We start from the raw sequence: 17,371 nt of genomic DNA, 5'->3' as shown, positions 1-17,371 counted from the left end.
TGGAACTGCATTTTCAGATTGTATGTCCATGGCACGTATTTGTAAGTTACAAAGCTCACTGCAGTTGCTGGTCTTAGATACAGACATGCAGTGTGCACCTAGCAGGCCAAATAAAGCAGGTTTTTGTACAACCATTCAAGCAGGGTTGCTTTGAAATTAGTATCAGTATCTTATGCATGTAAAGAAAGCAACTTGGACAGTTGTACAGAAATCCACTCCATATAGCCACTGATGGAAGACTCAGCATCCCCAGATGGCAAATGGGATACTCCAAGCATAAATCTATTGCACAAATTCAAATGTGGTTTCACCAAGATGGGAACTGCTTTGAGTGCACTACTAAAGCACCGGGAGGTACCACAGGGAAAAGCACAGACACAGCTAAAAGAAACAAACAAAATCAAAACAGAACCTCTTCATTGCAATAAATCACTAACATAGAAATGTAGATTCTGCGATTCAGGCAGGTCTGTCTTGTGAAATACTCATGCACCATGTCACAGCAAAGTCTGTCTAGCTCATTGGTGAATTATGGGAAGGTAGCAAGAAATAGCCTTTAAACAGAAAATCTTCCCTTGTTGTAACTTCACATATTAATCATCAGTTAAGACCCTCTGGAAGCCAAGCCTGAACTCAGGTAATCATCAGGAAGAGACTAGTCCCAGTGAATTTGTCTAGTAATTTCTGAAACTCCACTAAATCCTTTAGTAATTTGTTCCACAGCCTGATTACATGCTCAGGTGGTTTGGGGTTTTTGTTTGCTTTCGGAGGGTGGCAGTGAAATGGGGAAAGGGCTCTTTTTTTGAGCTTGATGTCTCATTGGGTGTTACATCTCACTGTAACAAAATAAGTAAATAATTCTGCATTTATTAATTTCTAAACCATTCTTAGTTTTACAAAAGCTTTTATCATATCTTTTCCAAACCCTTCTAAGACTCAGCCTTTTTGTGTCTGCCCCAAAGAAAAAATATTCTGTAGCCTTTTACCTTTCTGGATGCTCCTTTCTTGCCACCCTTCACTGCTGTATCATTTTTTTTTTAGATTGATTGTTGGTGGAAGAGGATTAGAAATGTAGGCACCATTCAAGATCTCGACAGCCCATGCATTAATAGAGAAGAATGACATTCTTTCTCTAGTCTTTTCTTATTTCCTAAGATTCTGTGCGTGGCTACAAAGATGGTCAAGACTTCTTCCTCAACAGAAAGACCTAATTTTGATTCAGGTTCAGAAATCAGGAAGAACTTTCTACCAGTAAGGACTGTGAGCTCTCTGCCCAGTAAGGAAGTAGAATATCCACCACAAGAAACTTCAAAGACAAACATCTGTCAGGAATGACAGGTATAATTAATCTTCCCCGGGGTCAGAAGGAGGAAGGATGATTTTCTGATATTCTTTCAAGCCTAATATTTTCTTGTGATTCAAGAAAGGAGCGGGTCATCTTTAAAAATCCAAAATATCTAAGTCTGATATTTTTGGAGTCAAAGATCTCCAGCATCTCAATAACTGGGACCAAGACAGATGCAAGATTCCCAATGAACTCACTTCAGCTTTAACCTAAGTGAAAATACTAGGCTGTCAGCCAGTCTTGTATTTTATAGTAAAAAGCTAAACTAGATTCAACAATTTAAAAAAACCCTCCATCATCTATTTTCCTGATCTCATACCTTCTTCTGGTTTCAGGCTGTGTAAACACCAAGATAGTACTAGTATTGACACTACAACCAATGACTACGTACCATAAACAAAAAGCAGCCTAATCAAAGAGTAAAGACTACCACCTAACATCCTGCATGTAGTACCAAAGAATCAGAGTGAAGCTGATACTATGCCAGCCTGCATATTAAAACAGCTTTTTTGGTCTGTCTGCCTTCTAATGAGGGCCAAAATGCTGAAATAATGATTTAAGGAATGTTGAGGACTCCTAGTCTTATAAATACACAAAATACAGTTATTTAGTTACTTAAACGATATAGTTGGTTTCCTTGAGTATTGTAAAAACAGAGGCTATGAGCTTATAAAAGCAACTAGCATCTACCAGATAGATCACTTCTGGTCTCTGTAAAGAAAGAACGAAGAAACAAAGTTTTCTGATCTAACACTTAATTAAAAACAAAACACCATGACCAGCCCCCCAAAACCAAAACACACTGAAAAGAACAAAAGCTACTGAAAATTCCCATATACTGATCTAATGACATGGTTATATTAGAAAGCAAACAAAACACAAACAAACAAACAACAAAACCCTGATAAAGTGGAATTTCCCTTGATGGAAGTATAGTGGCAAGCACAATGCAAATATACATCATGGAATTGATAGAAAAATTAAAAAAAAAAAAAAATCACATGATTGTTCAGACCTAAAAGAAATTACAATTAAGCAAGGAGACAGTCAGTACAACTGAAAAAATACAGGCATGTGTTATACCAATACTCAATACATCCATAGAAAGGAAGTTTCTGCTCTGAGAAAACATGGTGTTAAGGACATCATATGTGTTCCTTAAGTGACATACATCATATTTAGAAAGCATATCATTACAGCAATCTACCATTTGACTTACAGGACTCAGTAGTTATCATTTCTTAGGAGTAAAAGTCATGATGTGTTTTCAAATTAGACAATTTTAAGTTGTATATGTAACTGAATCAGACAGCAGGAGTGAGCAACTTGTAATATAAAAAGAACATCTAACCTTTTGTTTTCTCTCTTTGGGTTTCCTCTTCTTTGGTGATGTTGATGGTCCATCTTTCTCCTCAATCCCTTTTTTCCTTTCCTTTTTAATCTGCTTCTTTTGTTTTTCAGGTCCTTCTTCATCCTCCGAACTACTTTCTGCTTTCTTTGTTTTAATTTTAGGAATTTTCTTTGGTGGTTGCAAATTGATTCCTGCATCTGCTGTCCAGTCAGAATAATCACTAGAGTAGTCACTACATATGATACACCAAAGAAAAAAAGAAATTAAAACAGTCAAAAAGCAATTCGGAGTGCAATGAATTATATAATAAATGGATTAGATAATAAAACCCAACACAAGATTATAGTCAGTAACAACATAGTCTAGATAACTACAATATTTTAATAGTTAAAACCAGTTCCTAAACTCCTATATTCTATCCCCAATTTAAATGGTAGTAAACCAAAAGCCTTGAGACCAGTCTTGCAAGAAGCTTAACTTCTATCATCACTAGAAGTAAATCAACTCTACTTGTTCAGCTCAAGATGATACGTGTTGAAGCATGGATATTGTTCTCAGTACTTCTGATTTTGAATAGCTTTGAACAAAATGTAAGAAACAAAAATAATCTGATAAGGAAAAAGCAAAGGAGGGATTGACTCTACCTCAATCTCTGCTGGTTTCAAACCAAGAGTCAGCAGAAGCAGTCACACAGCTCACACTGACAGTCATAGGAAACTGCTACCACATGCCTAAGCACATGCGTGCCTGCAAAACCAGTTGGAAACAAGTCTGCTTCCGGCAAACAAAGATGAAACCTTCCCTAAATTTTAGTTAGTAATATATCTGAAAATTAAATCCTGAAAGTTTTAAGTTCTTTTTAATCTTTTCTTCCAAATCTGCGCAAGTTTTAGTTATTACTCATGAACTGTTTACAGAGAAGATCATTTAAAATCTATCAGCAGGACTTTTCTCTAAGGTATATTGTCACTTACCTAGAACTGCCATCACTATGCCATGCTCTTTCATCATCTTCTGATGTTCCACCACTGGCAACAACTACTTCCCCTTCCTAACAAGGTGGTGGGGTGGAAAGCAGGAAAAAAAGAGAGCATTTGCTTTGGAACTCAAAAAAGTTGTAAATACATGACAATATGACTTAAGACTCTTCTAGGCTTTATATGTGTTATAAACACACAGCATTATAAAAGCTTTATGTTGTTAAAAAGGCCTTTTAGTTTGCAGACAGTTACTTTACTTTAATGGACTTAAATGAAACAAAATAAGAAAATGTGTGCCTGGGCAGACATATAGTGTAGAGCGACATTTTTTTAATATATAGCCAGTGGAGACCCAAGTGCTTCTCAATCTCCATTTAAAAATGCTAGATTTTCGGTACTTTTAATGTAGTATTTCCACATATTTTCAATTAATATCAAACATATGAACTATATATACTCTCATTTCTCTACTGCAGCTACAGACACACAGAATGGTTGAGGCTGGAAGGCACCTCTGGACCATACTGCTAGGCCATACGGGCCATGCTGATGAGGCTTACAATATAGGGAAGATTTAACTCTGCACACATATACTCTGCAAAATGCCCTTACAAATGAGCATTTCTCCCTTTTATCTATTAGTTTTTAGTCAATACTAAACACATACAACAGCATGTGAAAATCTAATTCAACATCATGTTTTAAAAAGAAAAAGCACAACGAAAAACGTAACCCGAGTTTCCACTAGAAACAACATTTAGTTATCTAAAGCAGGAGCTTAATGAGTAGAAAAGGAATTAAGATTGCCTCATGAATAAGGTCTTACATCTGAGGAACTGTGTCCATTTTCTAATTCTTCAGCAGGCCTTGCAGTTTCTTCTACTGCGTATCTCGTACGGTAGTTGTGCTGATTAGCCTGCTGTTTTCTTGAGTCGCTAGTGTCTAGTAAGTGATCATGAGAATGGTTCTGTGAAGAGACGAAAGTACATTGAGTACACATTTTATTAATACATAGCATTTTCTTTAATAATAGTACTCCAAGAAGCAACTTCTGCAGTAGCAAAAAGATACAAATTTCAACATCACAAAATTCAAAACAGGCCACGAGCCCAAAACTAAAGAGCTGCTGAAGAAAACACTCCACACACAGAGCTGAATATAAGCGCCAAGCAGTTCAGCATATTCTGGAAATAATTAAAATTTCTTCCCATATATAACTGGAAATTTTAATTATTAAAACTCCTCATTCCCTACAAGGTACATATGGGTTAACTACTGATAGGCTGCCAGGAGTCTGTAACAGCTCAAAACTACACTAAAAATGACCACCAGAGAAAAGGAGACTGAGAACTCCACAGCATGTTCCTTTGCAGCTGAGGGGTGAAATCTGTTAGAAGAGAGACCCATACAGTAATACATCCCTTAGCATACAGAGATGACTGTTAGCAAGTAAATGCCCTTAAACGGTATGATGATGCATTAAAGAGTTCAAATGAGTCAGCTGGAAAGAATCTGAGTTCTTACACAGCTTAGAAGAATGAAATACGGCTGTAATTAAGAAACTTCACACTCCAGCATAAAGAGATTTTGTTCCTCCTGTAGTATATACATAATGCAAACACTTGCTCTCAACAAAGTGTGTATTCTTGTGTTAGTCCCCAACGCCTGTTAAAAAAAAATCAAGAGCTACAATCTCAATTTCAAGAGTTTTGTGCTGATTTTTTTGGCATCCATATTCAAACCTCAGCCTAGCTCAGACCCAGTTAAATAGTTTCTGGACAAATTCCTAGATGCCACATGAAGAGCTACGCCTCCCCAGTGCTCTCTTTCTTCCATAAAAGAAAGCTTATTTACATATGTATTTGTTGCCAATACGGTTGGAAAAAAAAAAAAAGGACCAGATGAAGGCGGCAGAACCAGAGCAAGCCACAGAAAGGTACTAATATTATCAGCCTAGTAGGACAGACGGCTTCTACCTAGTCCTCTTTTGTAGGACAGAGATGATCTTTCCTGTCACATATGATGGAAGTTCAATTCATAAGGCTAAAATTTCCCATTGAGGAAAAAAAACGCCCCACTTTTTTGTGAAAACTGTACTAAAACTTGGCTAAGCAGCAGTAGCTAAGATTTGATTTTCCTTAGCCACTTAAGAACAGTTTTTCTTAAAAGGCAGACCTGTGGTATCTACAGCTTTTCTCCTACCCTCCCCATCAGAAGATACATGCCTTTTCCAAGTACATAGAACCAACAAGAACTGCTCTATGCTTTATTTTGTGAGTGCTGTATTTTTGTTCTGTCCAGTGAATTCAAGTTGGGGACAGCATAGCTACCAGAGACACTTCTAAGAGGACTTGCTCAGCAATCAGCATTTTAACATCACCCAAGACTTTTGAGACCTGGGGCATTCCTTCTTCTGGATTCAAACTGGCAGCACATACCAGATCTCTTCAAGCTGCTCTGACCTGACTCAGAACAGCTTCGAGGCAGCCCTAAGACCAGCGGCTGAGCCCATCACACAGCCTTCTGTCCCTTGGCTGCCTGGGGCTTCTCACGTCTCGTCAAGCTCTCAAGATTCATTGTTGAAGCAAAGAGGTCACAAAAGCCGGCATTACAGCAGCTTGCTTCTGCTACTGAAAGGTGACTTTTTTTATAAAGCCTGTCTGCCTCTTAGCCTCGTGAAACATAGTATGAGGAAGCATGGAGAACAGGATGGAATAATGTCAGACCAATGAAACAAATTAGTCAAATATCCTTTACAATAACAAGGATGTATTTTGCAGAAGCTACATTACAGCCTGACTGTAACGCTCACATCTTCTCTCTAGAAACAAAAGTCCTAAAAATTTATGTCCCTGTTTCTATTCAAGGGTAAGATTTCTCACATAGTTATTATAAATACAGCTTCTCTCTACTTACACTAGAACTACAGATCCTCGGAAAACTGAAGCGCTTTGCTCTCTGCTTTTCCTTCATGGAAGCAAGTAACGTCACTGTATAACTACTGGGCCACACTGATGCCAAAAGGTAACAAACTGCTCTAGGAAAGACGCAATGCTAATGTTAAACAGGGACAGGGCACAAGCATATGTCCAGTATCAGAACCCCAACATTAAACAGATACTCACAGGCTCTTCTAAGACAAAGAAAGGAAACTTTAGCCTTTTTGTCTGCATATGCTTTTCATAACATCACATTTAAAATGTTATGCTGAAAAAATACATTTGTCAAGTAGCCTACATAACTGTTTGCATTCTTGACTACATAACGCTATTTAAATTCTTCAACCCACGATTTATCTCTGAACTTAAATTTGTCCCTGTTGAATTTCAATGTTTATGCTTCTGGAGAGGGATACTTTTGCCACTTAATGGCAATTAGAAATATTTCTATTTTTGTTATTGTTTTACTAGGACACAAAACACAACCCTCTAGCATACAGAAATGTCATACTCTTATTTACTAAAATGCTTTGTAATCCCAGTTGTTAATGAACTAGTACTCCAATCACTTGGTCTGGGAACATTTACCTAAGCATGTTATTTATCTATCTCACTTCTCATCTTTGGCATGCTCCTGAAAAAAATTAATTAAAAATACAGTTCCACTTCAAAAATGCAAAAATTCCAATGCCTCACTCTATCCTCTGTCATTAAGGTTTGTTTGTTTGCTTGCTTTTTAAATGTTTTTGTTTAACAATAATCAGAGGAAATGCTATTCCTCACCAAAGTCTTTCAAAGTCAAACTGAGTTCTTCATTTGACATGCAGATCAGTGATATCAAATACTATTCAGGTCAAAATACCCAAGCTTCTCGGCTCTCTCACACAACTCCATTAGTTCCTCAAGCAATCACATACAAACACTTCTCAGTATGACCTGTGTCAAAGAAATTTGGGGTTTCTAACTTTAAATATCATAAAGTTTATGTGACTTCCATCTAAGTTGCAGATATTGTTAAAGAAGAAAGACTGATCTATAATTCTATATTACTTTTAACACACCTTATAATGACCCTGGACTAAAAACTAGCAATAGGGCTTTGGAATTTCCTCAAAAAGTAATTACACCTGCTTTGTATTTTTCCATACTGACCTACACTTTAGCTTGTAATCCAAAATGCCAACACTTGTTCCTGCTCTCCTTCTCATTTTATTTCTGTATTTTTGGCTCCTTTCAGTTAGAAGGGAACAGAAGAAAATATTATTTTATCATTATTATATGAACAGAACTGGTAAGTTTCAGAAGTTGATATATAAATTAGTATTTCCTACTGGTATGAATAAAACCAAGTTTGCATATGAGGACAATGTTTTAACACAAGCCCCATTTACTCTGTTTCCAGATTAGCTGGCAGTACTGTAGAATGACACACTTTCTAGAATTCTTGACACTGTAATTCCTAGGTCTATAGATTACTAGAAGATAATGTTTTCCCCTGTATTTTGTTTGAGGTGTTCCTCATTTCCTCTAGATCATAAATTCTCTCATTAAACCCTTAAGAATTCACCACGCAACATAGGAGGACTGTAGTCTCACAACACTACTGCAATATAAATGACAAGGTATCAGTATCAAAACCCACTGTATGCACTCTAGGAACAAGAAGATTTACAAAGAACTTCCCAGTTCTCTCCTCAACCTAACACAGACTGTATTTAAAGCCACGCCGCCACTGTAAAGCACAGCAACAGAAGAGCCACTATAACTAAAATTTCTATTTTAAAAACTAAAACCATCACAGTCAGTCTTGCTTCTCCTCCCAAGTGTTTCTTTGATTTTACTATGGACACTACAGAAGACAACAATTCCAATTCACCATTCCCATTGTTCAGACACTACTCAGCAAGTGTTGCTCATGTTAACCATAAGCAACAATGAAAATTGCTAACATCTAAGCAGTTTATTTAATTGAGAGACTCGATCACTTGGGATCAAGCACTCTTTTCTTCTTGCAGATTTGCTCATTCAAAGCCCACTTGATACCTACCCATTTCTGAATCCCTCTGAGATTTATCTTAAGGGATTTGAATTAGCGTACTTCTCAACAACCTGAGTCTTCCACAAAGGGATACATTTAATGAAGAATAAACTATGGAAGAATATGAGGGTTTTTTGTCCCAAGATGTTATAAAAAAGTATCCTGTCAGGTTTACGAAGGATTTATTTAAATGTTCTGAAAGTGTTACTGAACTCAGCAATAATTTCTATATGGAAAATTTACCAACATACTCAAGTGCAGAGACCATGACTGTCTGCTTTCTGCTGTATTTCCTCAGGATCAACATAGGAAGTAACTAAAGGATTTACCAAGTTATCTCCATCTCACATTCTGGGCATCAGAATCCAGACCACAGACTCTCCAGGGGCCAAGATAAATGAAGAACACATTCTACCCTGGGTAAATATATGAAACTGAAGAAAGGTGTCCCTAAGCTAGCTTCTCCTCAGAAGGATTTTAAGGGCATAAATATCCACAATGAAAATATGGGGCTCAAAAGGATCCAGTGCTACCTTTCAAGTTTGGAGACTAAAAAATTTGTCCACTGAGAAAAATTTTCAAAAAACATACATATTAAGTTTCTTTGTTTCAAAAATGTAATAAAAGTAATTGTTGAAACCAAAATGCTGGACCAACTAGCCTACTCTGCTATTTTTATGTCCTAGTGATATTTTAGGAAAACTGTAACCCAATTAGAAATTTAAGGGTAAGTTGGCAGGAATTCACATTATCAGGAAGGATCTTTTGACTAGGCTGTAGCTGAAGGGAAAAAAAGAAACCTTTGAGCAATGCAATTGTTTAATTAAACTAAAAGAAAGTCTATAATCAGCACCAAAATACATCCCTTCAAGACAAGAAGCAACTTCGTTAAAATCTGAGTTTGAGAGACCTGTTTGCTATTATTCCCGAGAGAAAAACAGGAGTTAAAGATTTCTGATGTCCTGGCATTTCATTAGTTAGCCGTGCCATGGCCACCTCCAAATCTGTAAGTGGCACAGAGCTGCTTCCTTCTATGCACAAAAAAACACTGGAGATACACTGAAAAAAATATTTGTTTGCTTTATCCTGGGCAAACACACTTAAGGTCGGTGACTGTAGCATTGAAATTAGCACATCGGTACCACTTCTTAAGGTAGCAATGCATCAATTTAATTCTTGTACTAAAATTGTGTGGAAAAAATAGAAAATTTAATAAAGAAATGGAAAATTATTAAGGGACTGTTTAGGGGTGGGGGAGTGTTCATCTCACGTCTTTTGAAAGCTTTACTTTGGTTGAGTATCAAAAAAGAAGCAAAACTGAACATTTAAAATTTAGCATCAAGTAGAAACTTGCCCATCTCAAATTTACTCCTTCTACTGCATCAAAAATTAATTTATCATTATTGAAAAACACAGAAGCGCTACTAAGCATCTGAAATTTGCTTATTTTCAGATTGTTTTCAATCTCAGACCCTTCCTCCACAAGGAAGTGAATAATGAACAGCCCAGGCATTAAGTATGGTACCCTGACAAAGTTAAGAGCTGCACAGTCTTTTTTGTACTTGTTCTTAACATTTCTTTGTTTTTCCACCTTGAACCCCATAAGTGATTTTTACTTTTCAATGGACAACTTGCAGACGTTCTTGAAGGCCTGTACTTTACCAAGCTTTTCATTAATGCTGAAACAGTCTCATCTAGAATAAGTATACTACAAAACCCAAAGCATGGGTTCTCCTTTACAGTTGCTTAAAATTTACTTCCTTTGTTACACAGTACAGTTAGTTATTTAGCTAGAAAAGCCCAGATAAGCATGTTAGATGCATAGATAAAACTAATTTCTAACAAAGACATAAAAGATTTTTGTAAATATAGAATATACATCCTTCACATTTTCTTACCAGCATAAACACGTTAGACAAAATTATTTTTGCAAGTTACATGAAAATATCGAATCAGCTATGACAATTTCCTTTTTAATACAACCCATTCCCTTCTATTTCATCTATCCTGTTTTTCTCCCTTCTGAAAAACACACTCCAGCGCTAGCAAAAAGCATGAAATATCCCATACAAAACTGCAATATGATTATTAGGGTACGATGAAAGGAAATACCCAATACTGTATTTGGAGATGTATTTAAATGTGTTAAGTTTAAGAATTGTAACTTGAGTTTTAATTAAATCTTTCCACAGAACAGTATGTCAAACAGCGCCCAACAGTAGCAGGATGTATTGATTAATACTGACAGACTCCCTACAGCAAATGACATCCCTAACACCAGATTTGCCAGGCTTGTCACTTAATGTTCTAAAAGCAATCCCTGTGGTTTATTCAGAACATACTGAAACATCAGTAGACACACACTTCATCATTCTGGGGAGGTAAACAAACTCCTGTACTCCTGGTTTTTAAATTTAAAACTGAGAAGAGGAACGTAAATTTCTGTGGCCTAAGACATTCAGTTACATTTTGTACTTTTTACTGTGATAAGGTACAAGTGACTATTTACCTTAGAGAAAGCAGGTATTTTGTTTTCTCTTTGAATGTGACTTGTTACATGTTTTCTTTTCTCTTCCGATCGATACACTCTCACTTCTTCTTCTCCCTTTGCTGTTCTCCATTCTTCTTGCCTACTGAAAAAAAGAAACTGGGATGTTAACTTTAAAGCAGAATACTACAACTAAGACCACCTATTCCAAATCAAGGAATAAACATTCAATATGTAACAATCTTTGAATAGTAGTTCTTTTTATAGTCATAATATGGCTTCACAATTACCCTTTCTGAACAAAGATTTCAATTTTATTTCAAAAAGGTAGAGCAGTTTGATCGCAGCTAGAAGGGTTTTTTAACTTATTGATATAAGTAATCATCACAAGGGTTAACTGCTGAATGAAATAAAGTTCTAGTTTGGAAATCAAACTTCACCTCAGGCACCTAATGGATTAGGTCAGTGTCCCAGCTGTAAAATGCCATATAATGGCAGGAACAAATGGAGTTAAAACATACTGTAATATCACACTACAAGTCAGAAAACATTGAGGCAGCTGGATCCTATTGCATATGCAAGTTAAATTCCTCCATCCTTGTTAAATGGTCCATTTTTATTCATAACATATCTATAATTCGAAGATTCTTTGAGAGATATTGAAACAACTGATTTCAAACTGAAACTGACTTTGTAAGAAATATGAGGCCACGGAATAGATAAATACCACCCGTAGTTCTACAACAATGTGAATTCCAAAACTGCTCAATTTAATTAAGTTTACCAAACTAAAATTCACTGCAAATTTGGCCTATGTTTACCTGGCCACACCAGAAGACAATTCGGGCACTACAACCCTTCGACTCCAAGCCACAAGATCCCGCTCAGTGGCTATTTCACTTCTTGGTGCGTTGCTATGCATCTGACGCACACCTTCAATTTGTCCACTACGTCTTAATCCTATATTTGGTGGTGAATGTACTTCTGAGGTAGAACTTACAGATCCTAAAAGTCAAAAAGTGATAGTTATACTTGATCCGAAATTCTAAGGGAAGCATTTAAAAAGAAAAACTCAGAATGAAAGGAAAAAAAGAATTTTACTTGCTCTATTACTTCAAAAGAACTCAAATATTAACTGAATATAACTATTTCATCAGTTTCTATAGTCACCACAACACACATGCCTAAGTAGCTACTGGGCTGCAGTACTCTTTAAAAGGAGCAGAAGTATCAACAATCTGAAGTGAAGTAAATGTTTCACTGGTTTGCTTTTCTTTCAAAATGCTTTTGAAAACCTTTACGCAAAGCTGACTATGGCTACTGCACTCTAGATCCGTATTATAAAACAGTGACCCATCTCACTGAATCAGTATATTCCTTAAACTTCTACCTTCAAAAAACCAAAGCCACAATACTGGAGTTTATTAGGAATCTAAGCTGTAAAATTTACAGACATGAAATTGATCAAAAGATTTCAAAAAGAAAACAAAAGCCAAACACCAAACCAAACCCACACACATATGCAAGATCCTTCAAACACCTACACTGTAGCAAAATTTCAACATTTTTCCACATCTTTCCACACACAAGCTATTCTTGCTTCCTCAGGTGGATTGCCAATCATGATTTTCTGAAGTGTTGAAAACTACTGCGTAACCTAGTGCAAGACTCTGAAACATGGAACAGCTGTACTGAGAAACAAGCAGCTCCTTCCTCTTTTCTCCCTCGTATCTCCTTGTTTGAGACAATTACAATTCAGATTTCAATCAAGTAGATGGACAATTTGAGATTAAACAGTAGGGTACTTCTAAGGGAATGCAGTTGCTGCAAGATCCCTGAGTGAGCAGACAGTAACTTTAAGATAAATTTGTCATGTTAAAAACCCTGAGATTTCACAGAAATGTAAAGAGATGGGAAAGCCGTGTTATTTTCTACAGCCCCATACCTCCTCTCTAGTAGTTCAATAAAATGCACAAATCGTGCATAATAATGTGATTTACATTTTCCAACTCTCAGCTGTTTCAACAGAAAAGCCACAACACCCATTCCCCAGTTACCTACCTCTGCTTATCCGGCTGGTACTACTGGTTCCTGCCTCCCCAGAACGTCTCTGGTCCTGCTCTTGCTGAAGTCTTTGAATCATGCTATCCAATGGACTAACTTCTTGATTTGCTTGTTGACTAAGAACTTGATTCAATCCTGTGAAGTAAAATACACAAGGGAACAACACACAAGTGTCGATTTGACAAACCAAATGTTGCAAACAGCTCATCTAAGTTTTAGCTTTGCAACTGACAAGTACAGTATATAATCACATGCGTAAGCATGGGCTAACGCATAGTTTCGCAAGAGCCACTTTTTAAACAGGACCACTTTTTGCTTAATATACTGAGAGCAGGGTCAAGATGATCACATGACACTCCTAATGAAAGTTTAAATTTGATCAAATGCCAGCAAGTCACAGAAGCTTAAGACAACTGTTGTTTGTCATCTCAGTCAATGTAAATTGTTCAAATGCGTGCTTAGCCTGCCCCAAACACATTATAAAACACTTTAGTGTAAGCTTCAACGAAACAACTGCATTAAGAAGGTCTAACTGAATTAGAGAAGAACCATCTATACCGGAGAACATCGAGCAGTAAAAATGCTTGACTGAGCTCCACATTGGCATAATGATGACACAGGTTAAGTAATGCTAATTTTCTCTGGTACGTAAAACAGCCAAGAAACCTCCTTTTGGGTAGGTCTCTTGAATAAAAGACAGGAAATAATTGTCCCAGAAGTGATTACAAGGTGATAATATGGTTTCTGTGCAGCAAGCAGATAGACAGCATGTAAGCATAAACAACACAAAACTTCTTTTCAGACTCACAATGGTCACAAAAAAAAAAAAATAGAGAAGTACGGAGAAAAAGACAAGGGTTACAGTACTGATTTCAAAAGGAACTCAGATACCTCCACACGAAATAGTTAGATGGTGGAGTGCAGTAGTGGGAAGCTCTGGCCAGGAGAAGCAGAACCCGCAAAACTTTGCAATGTTCAAAGCAGCAAGCTACAGAAATTATTTTCCCATCATGATTCCAAAGAGTTATCATAGCATAAACTGCACTTTGCAAGATCAAAGACAAGACAGTACAGTGATTGTGCTATGAAATGAAGAGCTTTGATTTTGTGGCTAGACAGAGGCAGCCATCTCTAAGACAATGGTATGAAGAAAGAACATAAATACGTAAGAGTGCTCTCAGGGTTTCAAGATTATTGTAGTTGAAGTCAACTTCCCTAAGGCAGCAGAAGCTTGGAATCATGGAATAAGCTCTGGTATAACCACGGCTGGATGTTTTCTGACTCATGTAGTGAAAGAGTCAGATTTATTTGGTGATCTCATGAGTAGACATACTCCCTACTGAAAACAATGGGAAATAGTACTAATAACCCAAGAATTACCTTAAATAAAGAAACTGCTACCTAAACAAAGTTAATGGGGTTTTTTTTTGTATCTAGCTTGTGAGATTTTTGCTTTTGCAAGTAACAGCAAGGGATTTTTTTAAAACAAAACAAAATAATAAAGACGTTGGTATATATTTGACTTTTTCAGAATATCTGGTTTAAAGAAGCTTCATGTACATCTAAGCAGTAAATCAAGCATGACTACCTGAATTCCCCCTACTCTTATAAGCCCCTACAGAAAACCTGACAAGACATACATTGTCAGTGCTCTAAGGAAGATCCATCAAATCCCACAATAAAGTTTCAGAAAGAAATGGAGCGTCCTTAATGGAAGGGAACATAAAAATACACAAACACACAGTTTAGCTCTACATAAGACTGCATATACTGTTTCTAAACTAAAGAGGTAGAAAAGCTTCTTCTGTCTCTCCATAGTCTCTCTGGCTCTCTGTCAGCCTGGTTGATGGCTTCCTGCTATTAAACAACATGCTATGGGCATCATCATTCTATAGGCATTCTTATGTCCTGCAGCCACATCATTAAATGTAACATTGTTGGGTCTGTGTGCAGAGTCTTACTGGTTTCAAGACATTATATTGGCGAATGCGCTAGGACATTTTCAAATTTGGAGAATTTCACAACATCATGGATCCACGCTGTTAACTGTAACAATGAAGTAAAATCACATTCTTCCTTGGAAATCAAATTTACCTTCAAAGCCACTAGCTGAAAAGTTAGAGATAAAACACGGCATACATTCACTAGAAAGGCTTTTTCCTTCTTACAGTTGCTTCTCAGGTAGCATTTTTTCCTATAATTTTGGGGGAAATACGGAAATGCTCCTTAAAAATTATTATTTAAATATTTAGTGCCTTAAAATCTCCAGGGTCTACAAATGAGGATAGAGAGATCTTTTGGTAACAACACCGTCAGTTAACCTTCCTGGAATCTCTGACACACCACAGGCTTAAGTATGGTGTGCATATAAGCCACTATTTACAGGCACAGTCAGTTTTCCTGTATTTTCAAGGATATCCAAACACTTAACAATGCTTATCTTGAAAACATTCAAAGCTACTTTCACCAGTCACTGTTTGCTCTTTCATACTAACATTGAACTAGTGACATGTGACAAGTAGGCATCATTTTTACATCCCCACCCATGTAGACCACATTTAGGCAGTTTGTAACAGCCAGCCGTTGGCCCAAAACATGCACATTTCTCCTATGTTGTGTGCATGGAAAATACAACTTTCCAGGAACGTCCTAGACTTTGTATCCTCATCAAGTCTTCAGATTTCTCTAACCAAACCATCAAAGCTTAAGTTGCATGACTGCCTTCATCTAAAGAGGAAGAGGATTTTGCATGTTTCAGGTGTCAACTAGCACTGACTTGATCAATGACAATATTGTAAGTGAAACTGTCAACAGCAATCAGTGCCAAGGACACTGCAATTCTTCCACACTAAGTGAACCACTCTGCTGAGAAATGAAGAAAAAGGACAAAGTGAAAGGGATAGTGTAGAACACCTGGAGGTAACTCGATAGGCTATTACTGTGTAGTGAAGTGAAGTTTTCCATACCTGAAGATGTCACTCCCATCTGAGGAATAAGCTGTTCCTCCCTGCAGTTCTCACGACCGGGAACTAGTCTTTGATACCTTGCAGGATGAGGGTTGCCATCCACATCAACCAAAAATGGGGGAGGCATAAGGTGTGGAGCCTGCTGTGTCTGTTCATCCAGGACAAAGTTGTTGGCATCACGGATAAGGGGCCGATAATCACTATGAAAGAACATCTGATCTGCTATCTGTAAACAAAGTAATTTTGTAATTTTTTTAAAAGAACCTATAAAAAAAAGGCACACAGAACATAACTGCCAAAACTATTTTTAACAGTGTTACTCGTGGTCACTTTTGCAAAAACAAGGTTATAAGCCGATCTGTTTATCTAAAGGGGAAAATTTAATTACTCCCCCCCCCCAAGTACTCCTTTTCTGTATTAGCATGCAAGGAGAATAATCCACGTGTTTGAGGGCAGGGAGCATTTAAAGAACAGGCGAATGGGGCAACATTTGCCTTCCTGAAGATGTTTGACCAAACACAGTATGGACGTTATTAAATAGTTTACAAATTTTCTTCTATACTCTGAACACATGAATATATTCTGATAAAAAAAAAAAAAAAACAACCCTGTGTCACAGACTTATGAGCTATGGTGTAGGAAAAAGGAATAGAAAAATATTTATCTCATCACATCATTGTCAAAGATTGTTTAACACCAGCAGCCTATTATAATTCTAGATATGTGAAAGAGTTCCAGTAGATGAAATAAAGCTGATCTAAAGTTGAATTGTTCAGGCTCAAAGTTTCCTTTTTATTTCAGTCCACCTGCTCATAATTTAGTCTAGATGACTTTCCACAGACACTCAAGACTGAGGAATTCTTTCGTCCAAATGGCCTTTAAAAAGGCTTACACTCCATCCCTCGCTGGCACAGGTATCTCAATATTGTGCAATCAGAAAGGTATTGAACCACACGGACAAACGAGAGAGAGAAAGACGACAAGCTGACACATATACTACATATCCCAACACTACCTACTGGCAAGCAAACCCCTTGGCAGCTCATGTACTCAGTTTAACTTTGAACAAGTAAAAATAAAATCATAAAATCAGATTTCTAGTTCAGTATAAAAATTGTTCAGCAATTGACTCAAGGCACAGAAATCTCAAAAAAAAAAATCTTGTCTTAGATGTTAAAGACAGGTATTTGAGCACAGACA

The 17,371-nt window shown here is 36.9% G+C and overlaps 1 protein-coding gene across 2 annotated transcripts in view; it reads right to left on the bottom strand.

The window, feature by feature from the left end:
* Positions 1-17,371, bottom strand: part of PHIP (PHIP subunit of CUL4-Ring ligase complex) — a 116,541-nt gene that overhangs the window by 29,503 nt on the left and 69,667 nt on the right. The window contains exons 17-24 of one of the 2 annotated variants that reach the window (XM_086482487.1): positions 16,172-16,397; positions 13,203-13,340; positions 11,963-12,146; positions 11,163-11,286; positions 9,401-9,433; positions 4,503-4,643; positions 3,671-3,747; positions 2,697-2,928 (exon numbers count right to left, since the gene is read on the bottom strand). In XM_086482487.1, coding sequence (XP_086338613.1) covers positions 2,697-2,928; positions 3,671-3,747; positions 4,503-4,643; positions 9,401-9,433; positions 11,163-11,286; positions 11,963-12,146; positions 13,203-13,340; positions 16,172-16,397 — 1,155 coding nt within the window. The remainder of the gene's footprint in view (positions 1-2,696; positions 2,929-3,670; positions 3,748-4,502; positions 4,644-9,400; positions 9,434-11,162; positions 11,287-11,962; positions 12,147-13,202; positions 13,341-16,171; positions 16,398-17,371) is intronic. The other variant, XM_086482488.1, reaches the window with a different exon arrangement.

The sequence above is a fragment of the Leptosomus discolor genome, chromosome 2 (genome assembly GCF_034619465.1).
Source record: "Leptosomus discolor isolate bLepDis1 chromosome 2, bLepDis1.hap2, whole genome shotgun sequence".
NCBI classification, from domain to species: Eukaryota; Metazoa; Chordata; class Aves; order Leptosomiformes; family Leptosomidae; genus Leptosomus; species Leptosomus discolor.
Note: the sequence above shows the minus strand (reverse complement) of the source record. Positions and strands in the feature narration are given on the sequence as shown.